This window comes from Acomys minous, assembly GCF_964271855.1.
Source record: "Acomys minous genome assembly, chromosome: 5".
Taxonomy (NCBI): Eukaryota; Metazoa; Chordata; class Mammalia; order Rodentia; family Muridae; genus Acomys; species Acomys minous.
The window spans coordinates 18,407,102-18,421,682 of NC_140494.1; the positions used below are offsets into that span (position 1 = coordinate 18,407,102).

At 37.8% G+C, this 14,581-nt stretch overlaps 1 protein-coding gene across 2 annotated transcripts in view; it reads left to right on the forward strand.

Annotated features, from left to right (window-relative positions):
* Positions 1-770: 770 nt before the first annotated feature.
* The window catches only part of MALRD1 (MAM and LDL receptor class A domain containing 1), a 562,786-nt gene continuing 548,975 nt past the window's right edge, over positions 771-14,581 (forward strand). For both annotated transcript variants that reach the window (XM_084782548.1, XM_084782549.1), the window contains exon 1: positions 771-1,160. In XM_084782548.1, the coding sequence (XP_084638674.1) occupies positions 962-1,160 (199 nt within the window). In that variant the 5' untranslated portion in view covers positions 771-961. The remainder of the gene's footprint in view (positions 1,161-14,581) is intronic.

The window sequence follows — 14,581 nt, forward strand, 5'->3', positions numbered from 1 at the left end:
CTGGGGCATCTAACTTATATTCATCACTCTCTTTCTGTTCTTGACATTTGCTTTTCATTTTTCAAGCTTAGCACTTACATCTGCATGAAGGATTTATATTCTGTTCCACAGAACTTACAGCTTTTGGGGGTAAGTTTAGATTTGGTTTTTTTTAAACCTATTTTTTAAAAAATATTGGTGCATGTGTTTGTATTGGGGGCATAGGTACCTGAGTGCTTGCAGGCAGGATTGCAAATGACATGAGTGTGGATGTCAGAGGACAACTTCTTGGAGTTGGTTCCCTCTTTTCACCTTGAGCTCCAGGGATAAAATTCAGGAAGTTGGGCTTGTACAACAAGCACTTTTACCCGCTGAGCCATCCTGCTAGACCAAAGAGTGGATTACAAATACAAAGCTAGCTAGGGAGAATGTCTTTTGAAATAATAAAATAAAATGAAACACATAGATTGGTGGTAGACCATGTGTTTAACATGCCCAAGGCCCTGAGCTGGTTGCAACCAGAAAAGAAAAGTATTTTATTCAGTAATTCTAACAGTCTGGTCTAATAATAGTGCACTAAATTAATATGCGAGTGGTTAAAAGAACATAAGAATGAAGACAGAGAATCCGTCTGTAAGCTTACAACTTTATTATAGCCCTTCCTGTATGTGTATTTGCTCTTTGTCTTTGAGTTTTTCTCTCAATAGATAACAAGATCATAAAACTCCACACAGGGTTATAAACAGCCATGTCCAGCTAGCTTCAGACGTGGTGCAATTACTCAAGTTAAATATTTTCCAAAGTCCTTTTTCTGAAAGAGTAAATTACAGCCCGGAGAGTCATCTGTTAAGAACTGGATCAAGAGAACCTGAGTATATGCTCACAGGAGACAAATCTGGAAAACAAAGAGAAAAAGAGAAAGGCCTCCAATTATGAGCTTTCATTTTGCAAGTGCCTGACCTCCCATCCCCAACACCAAGAAATGCTCCTCTCCCAGGCTGCTGTACGGGCATTCCCAATGAAGGGGCCCTTCTCTTTCCTTTGGACCGTCTGTCTTTTCATTGCTCCACTGGGTCTGCGAGGAGCCCAAGCCTTTCGGTGCAGTAATGGAGTCTCTTTGTCCTTTGACCATGTGTGCGACTTCACAGACCACTGTGGGGACAACAGCGATGAGCAGCAATGTAAGTGTCATTTTCTTTCCCCCAATTCCAGTTCCCTGTCTCTCCTGAGACAGGAGCTTATGTGGAGCCATGGGGATCCAGCCAGATTTCTGGGCTGTGTATGATTTTATTTCAGATTCTCTCAGGATGAATATATACTGTTTAATAAATATGATCCATATATAAAAATATCAAATCACTAAGATTTTAACCAAATGGAAATGGTTTTAAAACAATCTTTACTGATTGCAGTGAAGCAATAAATAGAATAGAATTTTGGTGTTAATGTTTGACTAGTAAAAGCAAAATTTCAAAGGCAGCCATTAATTCAGTTGCTAAATGCTAGGAGGAAAATTATGAGATGACGTGCTGGTTTAATATGGAAATTAATTTTAATTTGGATGAGAAATTTTAGTTTTACTTATGGGACACTACTGCTGAGTAAACGACTTAATACATGTAGCACAATGCCAACTTGGTGTTTACTTCAGAATATTGGAGAATATGATGGGCATTCAAGTCTGAGCTGAACTATTTGTTGACTCTGTGAACTTGACTCTTCACTTTATTATAAAGGATGGTAAGATAAGAAATAATCTCTGAACAGGTGGGCACATGCTCCATTGCTTATTAAAATAATGTTAATGACAGAAACTTACCAAAGGAGGATGTGGAAGGTGACGTGTATGTATCTGACGTTTCCATTATATTATAAAATCCTGAAGTCACACCATACTGTGCAAATGGACTGGTATAATTCTTTTACACAACCTCCTTTTGAAAATGACATTTTCTTACAGAAATGCTACAGTTTTGTGGTTGGTTCATACAGACATTGATTCAATTATCAGAACCACTAATTTTTATTATTGTGCATTTTATTATTCACATTTCTTTTTTCTAATTTTATTCACATAAAGTAACAGTTGGTGCTTATAGAATCTTTCACATTCTTTGTGAAACTATAGCTATATATTTCATCTTGTCATTGCTTTCCTTCTGCATAGCCAGTTATAATTACATCAAAAATGGAAGAATAAGATTAGTGATCAGTTTTTCTCCTGAAGAAGAAAACATGTTAATGATTTTCCTACCAGTTCACTTTTTCCGTTTGGTTCATATCTAGTCTCTATTAAATGCAGAGAACAACCAAGGACAAAGATCCATTTGTATCTGTCCAATTTCCTCAGTAAGGCTAAATCTAGATAGGCTGCCCCACGCTCAGGTCTGTCTGTGAAGCCCTCTTGTCCTCAGTGGGCAGCAGAGAGGAACCACTCTTGGTTTGACAGGAAGTGCAATGTCCTTTCACCATTAATCTCTAGGAAGCTTCGTTCAGCGCACTTGCTCCAATCTCATGGATGGTCTTACTTCAGGGAAAAGGTTACTGAGGAGAGGGAGAAAGCAGCTGAGTGGCAAAGGTCTCTGCCAGATGAAAACTTTTAATAAGCTAATCTCTGAGGAAGGCAAAGGCAGGGATCTGTCGAATAAACACATTTCATTTTCAGTGCTACAGTGGGAAGTCACCTTTTGGCTTTTTCTCTATTCATTGTCGCTTTCTGGGAACGCTGTACTTAGATATGTTATTTAAAATGTGGACAAGAACGTGGAGATAAAATTCAGAGACATTTTAAAGTGCTAGGTTTCTTTAAAATTTTAATTTTAACTTTTACATAAAACTAGGGGGAGAGTATTGTGAAAGAATAACGGATAAGCAATTTCACTCACAAAAACTATGATGTTAAGCTTAGTTTGGCTTTAAAAAATCTAACTTTATAGGGATGGTACATAGCTATGTGGAAATAAAAATCAGTCTATGACCCTTTAATATCCAAATCCTGTGACCTTTAAAAGAGTCTTTCAGCATGCAAGTCTTTGAGACTTTCCTTAATACAATTGGCAGAGCTGAAGTTGAATTTAGATGTCACTGATGTTATTTATATGTTTTGAAATGTTTGTGTTCTCATTTCATGTCATGTGAAACTGTTAATTTAGTTATTTTCAGAATTTTATTCACAAGCACATGGCATTTTTATTATTTCTACCCCTCCTCCCTTTTTTGCCTCCAACTCCTGATATTCCCCTGCTTTTTTCTATAATTATTGTTGTTTTATGTGCACACACACATACACAAACGTGCATGTGCGCACGCGCTCATGTGTGTGCGCGCACACACACACATACACATACACACACATGCACCATATTGAGTTTAGTTAGTGTTGCCCTTATGTGCATGTATTTACAGTTGGGTACTTAGGGCTGAGAAAACTATGAGGGAGCTGGCTTCAGGAAGAAAGTGACTCTGCTCCCTCTGTAGTGACTAACTGTGGCAGCTCAACATCTGTGGTTACGGCCTTGTGAATTTCACACTCTACGTGTTACATGTTCACCACTGTGGTCTTGTGAGGTCTAGTGGAAATAATTATATCGTGGAGTTTCTGTGGGGACAGTATCTACATGCATGGGCAGTAATGTTATATGTATATAGTAGAATATAGTTATATCAATAAATCAGAATATCTAATTACCTCTCTCATTTTTCATTATAAAACATTTGATTTTCCTTTTTGTTATTTTATGCAATATTGATTGAGGTCATCTTACTATGCAATAGATCTAAAATTTTTTCTTCTCTCTATCTGAACCTTTGTACCCTTTGAGTAATAAAGCCCTGAGCTACCCCATATTATAGTAGTGTCATTCTGTTCTCAGAGTTCAAATCCTTGGATGCCACATTTCGCATTTTCTTTATCTATCCATCCATTGATGATTAGGTGCCTATCTTGACTAATATGCAATAATGGTAAGATGGTGACTTTTGTTTCACACATTGATTTAAATTATTCATATACATACATAGGAATGATATTTCCAGACTATATGGTAGTTGAAGTTTTAGTTTCTGTAGTAATCTTAATAATATTATTAAGTTCCTGTAAGTAATGTACAAAATTTTTTTTTGTTTTCTTCCTGTTTATTTTCTCTTCTATGGTAAATGAGTATTGAACCTTGGGACATGATAGGCAAATACTCTTTTAAACTTTTTAAAATTTAGTCTTCTCTAAAATATTACATTCTAATGGCAGTTTCCCCTCCCTCTTCCCTTCCCAGTCCACCCCCTATCCAATTAACTTCTCTTTTATTTCCCTTCAGAAAAGCACAGGCCTCCCAGGAATATCAACCAAACATGGCACGTCAAGGTGCAATAAGTGTAGGTCCCCTGATATTAAAGCTGGAAGAGGCAACTCAGTAAGAGGGAAGGAGTCCCCAGAGCAGGCAAGAGTACAAAAGACAGCGCCTGCCCACAGTGTTAGGAGTCCCTAAGAAGACCAAGCTACAGAACCAAAGCATATGCAGAGGGCCTAGGTCAGACCTATGTTGGCTCCCTGTGAAGGGGAGATAAACCTGTTTTTTTGTGATCCGAAGTGTGGGATCGCAACGGTCTTGTGAGAGAACAGGTGAGGTTAATCTACAAGAAGACCAGCCACCTCCTGCGGAAGCTTGATTGTTGCCAGCTGAGAAGATCCCGTGAACCAACTCTGGGAGGAGATATATAAATGAGCCCAGAACTGGAGGCGGAGGCTTTCTGGAGACTTGGGATAGTTTTTTGCTGTTCATCCCTCCACTTCGAGATGCTCCTAGAGAGAACCGCTTGAGGCAAGGCTTCGGGGTTCCGGCTCCTAATGAGGTTCCGGGTTCTGGTTACTCCAGGTTCCAGCAGAAGAAATCCTGCTGATTATGCCAGGAGAATCGATCCTCAGAACTGATATCCTTACGGTTTTGTTATTCTTTAATCCTCTTTTCCTATTGTTTTGGTTAGTCTGGTTATAAGTGATGTATGTTCGGTTAATAAGTTGTAATAAAATATATTGGTTAAGAAACTTGAGCATACATCCCTGATTGTCAATAAAGTCTAGGTGAGCCCCTATGAACGCTAAGTAGTTGATTATGTGGTATGTTCTGTGGTGTCCTTGACCCTTCTGTTTCTTTCAATGCTGCCTCCCCCTCTTCTTCAGGATTTCCCCAAACCCCACCTTGTGTTTGGCTGTGGGTCTCTGTATCTCTCTCTCTTTTTGAGAAAGGATATCCCTCAGATGTCAGGCCTGCCTTGAACTTGTCATCTGTCATTCTCAGCCTCTTTAGAAGCTAAAATTACAGGCCTTCAGTACCAGTGTAGGTACAGTGTAGGTACAGTGCCTCTTTCTTCTGTCTATAACAACCAGTCTGAACAGGTGTGAAACAGTGTCCCTGTGTTATCTGATTCTGCGTGTTCCATGTATGTGTGTGACTAATTTGAGACATGTCTGTTTAGGTTGTTTTCCAATTTTCTATTTGGATTTCTCTTTTGCTATTGAGAGGTTTTTTTTTTTAGTTCCTTATGTATTTTGGACATTCTTTTTTACATGTCACATGGCAGGCATTTTTTTCTTTCCATGTGAAGATTGTTACTTCACTTTGTTAATTGCTTCACTTTGTCTGTGGAAAGTTTCCAGTTTGAAGCAGTCCCGTCTGTTCATTATTTCTTTTGTTGCTCATGCCATAGGGGCTGGTTCCCTAAAATCATCTTTGTAGTTTCTTCCTTCTGCTAATTTGGGTTTATTTTTCTTGTTCTTTATTTTTTAACTCTTTGAAGTATAATAGTAGATTATTTACTTGAAGCCAATTGTGTATGTGCACATGTGTGGTTCTACATGCGTGTGTACATGTGTACACATGTGTGAGAGTGTTTATGATGTGTATATGCATCACTGTGGAAGCCAAAGTTGATGCCAGGTGTCTTCCTCAAGCTTTTACATCCTACTTTTTTTGACATTATGATTCTCACTGAACCTGGAATTCACAAATTGCCTAGACTGACTAGCCAGTGAACTGCAGGGATCCTCCTGTGTCTTATAGTGCTGGGATTTTAGCGTACACTGCCATGCCTAGCTTTTTATCTTGGTACTGGGATCTGACAACGATCTCCATACTTGTACTATGATCACTTAATCCACTAAGCCATCTCCCCCGGTGCAAATTTTAGATACTTATAATCAATTTTCAAATATTTGAGATTCTACCAAATTCTTTCTTGTTGTTGATTTCTAGATTCCTGCTACCGTGACTTTAAAAGGGACTTGCGTTGTTTATCATAAATTTAAGTTTAATAAGATTTGTAACATAATGCATGGTCCATCTGAGAGCTTGTGTTGCATGTACTTGACAGGCTCCGTGATACTGCACCCTTCATTGGTGCCCAGGTATGTAAGGCAAGTACCCGCTCTACTGGCCTTGGCAGACGGCGATAGGTTTTCACTGTTAAATCTAAGCTGGGAATCTGCTACTGAGTGTTCTGACTTTGGTGTAATATGGAGATTGGCCACAACCTGTGTGCTAGTATTGAATGGAACTGACCCTGTAAGACCTCTGGCTGGACTCTGTCTCATGCAGCAATACCACTGGGTTCTGATATAGCCTTTGGCAGATCAGAATTTTAAGCTATTTTCCCTGGTTGGGCAAAAATATTCTTTGTAATTTGTAGTTGAGCAAAGAAAGTTTAGTTCTGTGTGGGGTAGTGAATATGAAAAAAGCCTTCAGGTCACTGCTTAGCCACTTGGGTGAGGTAACTGCAGAAAATATTTATTTATTTATATTTTTAGTCTGTTTTTTGAGATTGCAGTGTAATCTCAGAGATTCCTTCCCTTTCATCCCTCCAAATTCGTGTGTATATCCTTTTTTTTTACTATCTTCCAAAATAATGACCTTTTAAAAATTAATTGATGTTACATCATATATGAATATCTATGTACTTATGTATTCCTAAATATAAGGAGTACATCTACAATTAGGTGTAGATGTGCCCTTTCCTTTAGGGTTATGGTAGCATTAATCAGAACACCAAAATTTTGTGCAGACATGTTGTTGACTGTATAGGAAAGGTGGAGATGCTGAGCATTTGGTCTTGGGATGCCTTAAGGAGAGAACGGGGCTGGGTGGGGAACATGGCTTGAGACTCAAGTCTGGTAGACATACAGAATTGCTAACTGTAGACCAATGCAGTGATGAGACTTTGCATCCTGTTACCTTTATTGGTCGAAAGGGAGTGCAGCCTCTATATTTTCACACCGGTTACTGTGAGCCCCACCACTGTTTCTGCTCTTAGTATGTAACTGATGGTTGGTCATCTAGTTGAGATGTTCCTTTGCTACGCATGGAGAAAGACAAGAATGGTCCTTCTCTGAGAGGTCCTAGAAGGCTAGGAAAGTGTGCTTCCCAGTTTCTTTGCCCTTGAGTCTGAGGGCATCTCCTGTTTGAGGTGCTTTGCTGAGTTGGGTAAAGGGAACAGAGAGTGAAACCATTCTTCTAACCGTTTAAATGTTAGATTTCTCTATTGCACATTTGAAGATGGTATCCTGGCCTCATCCCCATATCCTGCCGTAATCATTTATGTATTCTTGGTGGACAGTTACCGGAGGGAGCTGTGAGGGATACTGGAATATAATGTTACCTATTCTATCACCTTCTTGACATCACTTTTGTGTATTCTTTTCCATATTGACTGGTTTATTTCTTTTTAATGGCAGGGCCATTTGAATATACACAAAGATCTCATAGTTTCTTTTTTTTCTTTTTTTCTCCTTTATTAATTTATTCTTGTTACATCTCAATGGTTATCCCATCCCTTGTATCCTTCCATTCTTCCCTCCCTCCCATTTCCTCCTTATTCCCCTCCCCTATGACTGTTCCTGAGGGGGATTACCTCCCCCTGTATATGTTCATAGGGTATCAAGTCTCTTCTTGGTAACCTGCTGTCCTTCCTCTGAGTGCCACCAGGTCTCCCCCTCCAGGGGACATGGTCAAAGGTGAGGCACCAGAGTATGTGAGAAAGTAATATCCCACTCTCCACTCTACTGTGGAGAGTGTTCTGTCCATTGGCTAGATCTGGGTAGGGGTTTAAGGTTTACCGCCTGATTGTCCTTGGGTGGTGCCTTAGTTTGAGCGGGACCCCTGGGCCCAAAGTAAGAATTTCTCAGTTATTTTCTGTACAAAGGCTGGAATTTGCTTACTTTTTCTTAGCAAAAAATAAAAAGCTCCATAGAATTATTTTATTGTTTATAGCTTACATCTAAATCAACCAAAGGTAATAGAGTAGGCTGTGAATGGGAAGTGGGAAAATGGCTCTTGCAATGGGCTCCTCTCACTGGGAAATTCTCTGTTAACATAAAGTTCCAGGAACCGTTTCTACACAATATCTTTGAATATGTGTAGGTGACATTAACATTTGCTGTATACACAATCATCTTTAGTTACATTTCATTATTCAAAAGAGAAAGATGTTTTTAGTTAGTCAGGCACTTTATCTTTTCCTACTAGATAATATGGTAAGGATATTTCTATTCCTGCAAAGGTTTTTCAAGTAGGAATTTATTTTCATATTTAGGATTTGACATGAACTATCATGATATTTTGAGGTTATAACTACTTTCTTTTGCATTTTTGCATCAAGGAGCAAGTTTTTCAAAGCATAATTACTGTGAAAAATTATAAGTGTATATGCAAAAGTAGAGATTATCTTAGTGCAAGTTTAAATATAAGAGGTGTAACCAAATAAGGTTAAGGATAAACAGTGTTTCCTCAATAGGACAAGAGGCAACTACTTTTAAGACTAGTTGATTCTTTGAAATACTGCAGTAACAAATGATGTCCTGTGTGGAATTTCCTTTGCTATGGCTTCAGATTACAAAATATTTCCTAAAGCAACTAACAGATATATTTAAAAGTGTAACTGACTTTGGAAATACACCTTAGCCTATCAGGATGTGACAAAGCACATGCGAATTGCATGGCTGAAATAACAGACATTTATTTCTCATAGGCCTGGAGTCTGAGGAGCCATCCAGAGGCATTAGGTTCACTGTCCAGTGAGGACCTTCTTCCTGGTTTACAGATGGTTGCTAAATCTACACAGACCTACTTCTCTGTAATGTATCTTCTTGTTAGAGCACTGTTTGTGTAATGAGGACCCCTGTCAATTATTTTCCACAAATTCAGCTTGCACATGCCAGTGCACTTGAGATCCAGTACCTCAGTTTGAGGTGGGAGGCACACGTGAGTGTACAGCATGACAGCATTGCACAACGAAATCTTCTAATATTAAGCATTGCAGGCTTTTGTAAAGCAAATTAGAAAAATTATATAGTTTTCATAGTCTTTTGAGTGTGATGCTTCAGACACATGATCAGGTACATCTTCATGAAATCAATTTATATGTTAATTATATTCTTTTACAAAACCTAACTGAAGGAAATTTGGAACATGTAAAAGTATCTTTCTTTTTTTTTACTTTATTAATTTATTCTTGTTACATCTCAATGGTTATCCCATCCCTTGTATCCTCCCATTCTTCCCTCCCTCCCATTTTCCCCTTATTCCCCTCCCCTATGACTGTTCCTGAGGGGGATTACCTCCCCCTGTATATGTTCATAGGGTATCAAGTCTCTTCTTGGTAACCTGCTGTCGTGGGGAGACCTGGTGGCACTCAAAAGTATCTTTCAAGGTCACCTAGAAAATGACCAACAGTAGAGAAAAAGGTATAAGTAAAAAGACTGATGGGAAATACATTTTTTTGTTGTTGTTGATAGAAAGTAATTTCTTGAATAGGCTCATAGCAGTGAACTCTAAATTACTCCAGTGTTATGGATAATAATAATTAGAAATATGATTGTTAGAAATAGGATGTGTGGGCGGTGAGATAGCTGGGTCGGGGAGTCCCCAGCCACTGTGCTTGGTGGCCAGAGCTCAGCTTTGGAGCTCACGTGCTGGAAAGAGAGAACCAGCTTTGGTAACTGATCTCTTTACACATTTGATGTCAAGCACATATCCACACATATGCTCACAAATGAATACATTTTAAAAGTTTACAACATTTAAAAAATAGCAGTCACGTTTGTAGTATATTTAATACATAACTGGGGCATCCTAGATCAAATGGGAATTGTTCTAGTTAATAATTTCAGCTGATATATGTTCAGTACTTACTAGTGCCAAGCACCACTTACCACCTTCTTCCCAGCTCTGCATATACTATTTACAGTGTATCTAAATAGTAGCAGGTACTACTACATTGCCCATTTAACTGACTGAAAACAAAACAAAACAAAAAAAGAAAGACAAGAAAAGAAAAGAAGCCCAAAGAAGGAAAGACAAAACACCAAAACACACAGAACTATGCAGCAACAAATCTGGTATCCATACCAAACTCTGATTCTGTAGCCTCTGACACTAAATATTATCCAACACTGACTAAGGACTGTTAGCAACAGATGTGTATGGGGCTTTTTCATGAAACCCACTTATCTGTTCCATTGATAAAAAAAATTCCTAAATTTAAAACACTATTTAAAATAAAGCTATAGTCTCTGCTGCTTTGAATTATACACTTTTAATATTTTGAAATTATACTTCATTTATTGTGTGTGCACATGCATGCATGCATGTGTGCATATGACAGTATGTGTGTGTGCATGCATGCATGCATGTGTGCATACAGCGGTATGTGTGTGTGTACATGCATGTATGAATGTGTGTATACAGCGGTATGTGTGTGTGAAAGCCAGAGAACAACTTTCAAATGTCAGTTTTCTCCTTACACCACATGGGTCTTAGAAATGGAACTCAGGCCATCAGGCTTGGGCAGCACGGACCTCAACCCACTAAGCTATCTTGTCAGCCCTTAAAGAATCTGTTTTGACAGTCAAAGAAAGCTTCTACTTCATTATTCTGTGTAATACATTCTTAGGATGCATTTGCTGAAGGTCCCTGCCAAGTAAACAACAGAACAGGGAAAGTCCCTCTGTATGAAAAGTAAGAAGATAAAAATCACAGTAAATTAAACAACAGAACAGGGAAGTCCCTATATGTGAAAAGTAAGAAGACAAAAATCATAGTAAATTAGAATATTTAATTCAAAGGTCAAAGGTTCAAAAAAGCATCATGAGTAAAATTAAAAAATAAAGATGTCTGCAGAATTTCTAAAGAATAATTCTGCTCCAGGTCCATAAATTTTAAAAAGTGTTCTATCACAGAATTCCTACAGAGTAAGTATTATAAAAAGCCAGGTCATGAGGAAAGAGAAAGGACCACATGCAATGAAGCGATCAATTGCACAGGAAATATAAATAAGTATTGAAAGGACAAAGCCATCAATAGTTTTTAAATAAAATAAATATACATAATTCATAGGGAACCCATTGTTGGTAAAGTTATGGGAAAACATATATTACATTATAAGTTCAAGAACGTTTTGAACTTTTACTTCTTTGAATGATATTTTTGTATTATCATTTAATACATTTACAAAAATGTAATTTTTGTAAAAAGAGAAGTTCATACCCTCCAAATAGTGATTTTATTCCTAGCAATTTCTTCTAAGAATCAAAACACTTTATATGAACATTATTATGCTTACAACATTGCTAATTACAATAAAGGTAGAGATTCCCCACTGTTATATTAAGTTAATGTTTAATAAATCTTGGCACATAGAAGCTGTAGGCACCTTTTCAGTCATTTGTCAATTACTATGCTATTTAAAATGATAAAATACATGTTATATAACTACAAAACAATTACAATCAATACATGTCCTTAAAATATGGAATACCACTGTCTAGATATAGTAACCTGGAAATGTCTACATGGGGCTTATATATTTGACTGTTTTTTATATAGTTATATTTCTAACACACATTATCCTACTCAGAATAAACAGTATTTTTTAAGATTACTAAATAAGCAGTATTTTTGTTATCGATTCTATTTATTCTAGGGTTGAGAACAGGCAAGGTCAGGCCCATGGGCCCAATTACAGGATTCCCTTCTCTCTAATATGTTTCTATTTGTTTTCCTCAAAAATATTGAAATGTTTTGCTTTCCTTTTTGTTGAAGGATGTTATATGGGACTCAGTGTATAGAAGCTGAGGATTTCGTAGTAAATTAGTGTGTTAGAATTTTGTTAGAAAAGAAGTAAATGTCAAGAAGAAACCCATTGGTGCAACAGGGGCACACCTGTCCTTGCTCACTCCTGCCTACACTTAGGACCTGGCAATTAACCATCAGCACACATGCCTTCATGGGTATAAAGAAGTTTGCCTTTTTTAAAACTTTATTTGAAAGCAGAACACCAATACTGTGTGTGTGTGTGTGTGTGTGTGTGTGTGTGTGTGTGTGTGTGTGTGTGTGTGTTCAGAGTACCATCCCATGCATGGTTGTCACTAATGTTCCAGAAGTGACCACAGCTCATGGGTTCTTCTGTGTTGGTGTGTTTTGTAGACACAAACCACAATTATGTAATCATATTGAACAATGCCCGTTTCCTCTTATATTTCTAGTGTCGTAGTTCTAACTTTCCAAAAGGCAATGATCAGAACAAACTGATAATAGGAGATGACGACAATCAAAGGATAATTGTTAAGTTTTCAGGATTTAATGCTGATAAATTTTCAATGAATATTCTTAAAGAATCTGGTGAGAGTCAGATGATGGGAGGATGAATGAGATTCTATCTTCATTGACATCAATAGGATCATGGGATGCTTCCGTGTATAAACCTAAGTCCATAATGGGACAAAGAGATGATGGGCAGGGGACTTAGTAGATGTAAATGGTAGGTTCTGAGGGTCAGGAAGGTCATTGGATGAGAAAAGTCATTATTTATAAAGGTGTTTAGTTTTATTTTATGTGTACAAATGTTTTGCCTGTGAGCATGTAAATATGTGTACAACAGGGATGCTTGGTGCCAGCAGAAGCCCAAAGAGGATTTCAGAGCCCTTGCAACTGGACTCAACTATGGTTTCAAGCTATCACCTATGTTCTGGGAACTGATCCTGCTGAAAGAGCAGCAAGTGCTTTTAAACAGGTTGATATTTCTCCAGCCCCAAAGTGTCTCTTCTCTCTCTCTCTCTCTCTCTCTCTCTCTCTCTCTCTCTCTCTCTCTCTCTCTCTGTGTGTGTGTCTGTCTCTGTCTCTGTGTGTGTGTGTGTGTGTGTGTCTGTCTGTCTGTCTGTCTGTCTCTGTCTCTGTGTGTATGTGTGTGTGTGTGTGTCTGTCTGTCTGTCTGTCTGTCTGTCTCTCTCTCTCTCTCTCTCTGTGTCTGTCTCTGTCTCTCTCTCTCTGTCTGTCTCTCTGTCTCTGTCTCTGTCTCTGTCTCTGTCTCTGTCTCTCTCTCTCTCTCTCTCTCTCTCTCTCTCTCTCTCTCTCTCTCTCTCTCTCTCTCTGTATGTGTGTGTGTGTGTGTGTGTGTGGTGACAGTTATATCAAATCTGTGATTTCTTCCAGACACCACAGGTATAACCATGAAGTCCACCAGGACATGGAGTGGAATGATATGCAGAACCACATCATAGAAGTATTTCTTATTTGGCTTCATTGAACGCCACAAACAAAGACTGTGGAGAATCATTTCCTTAATTTTCAAAGTTGGATTTTAATTCTGTATTTCTAGGCAAGCCCAGATGAATCACTTTGATAGACAAAATGTTTAACTAATCCTCATTACTGGATTTCAGAACTTCAAATGACCAAAGAGAGTTTTAGTTTTTTTTTTTTTTTTGTTCTTATTCTTGTTTTGTTTGGTTGCTCTACTTGGTTTTTGACACAGGGTTTCTCTGTGTAGCCTTGGCTGTCCTGGACTCACTTTGTAGACCAAGCTAGACTCGAACTCACAGCGATCTGCCTGACTATACCTTCGGAGTGCTAGGTTTAAAGCAGTGTGCCACCATCACCTGGCAGATAGTTGTAGTTTTTATATTCATGGGAGTTACCTAAAAAATATTTAAAATATCCATAGAAAACACTTAAAATTTACTTAGTATTTGACTATATATGTAATTCAACTTAAGTAGCTCCATGCACCCATATTGGCCATTCCATTAAAACAAAACAGAAGAACAACGGCCTTTTGTATTTGTTACAGTGCGCAGAATCACTAGTGTAGTCAGATTTAATATATCTGAAGATCCTATTGATTTTAGAAGTGAATGGCAATAGTCTTAAAGCTATTATCATAGAAGAATAAACTCACAAGTCACTAGGCTATTAACAGTGTGAAGGAGGAGAGCACAAAGGTCAGCAACCTGCACATACAGACGCGTAATGACACTCAAAATCCTAGGCTGCAGTTCCTAACTCTACTGTGTTTTAAACAGCAATAGCTCCATATGTTAGAATGCTATTTACATTTCATGTATCAGTAAACTTCAGAGCATTTTATAAAATACAGCAAATTTTCTAAGTAAAATTACCCACTAGTTTTAGCTGTTAGAATATGTGCACAAATTTGTCATAACCTATCTTTCCTTTCTATCAAATTCAAATCAATTTTCTTTATATATGCTGTATTTTTGTCCCAAATAATTTCTGCAATTTTTTTATATTTATCTCACTTTTCTCTCAAATAATTTCAG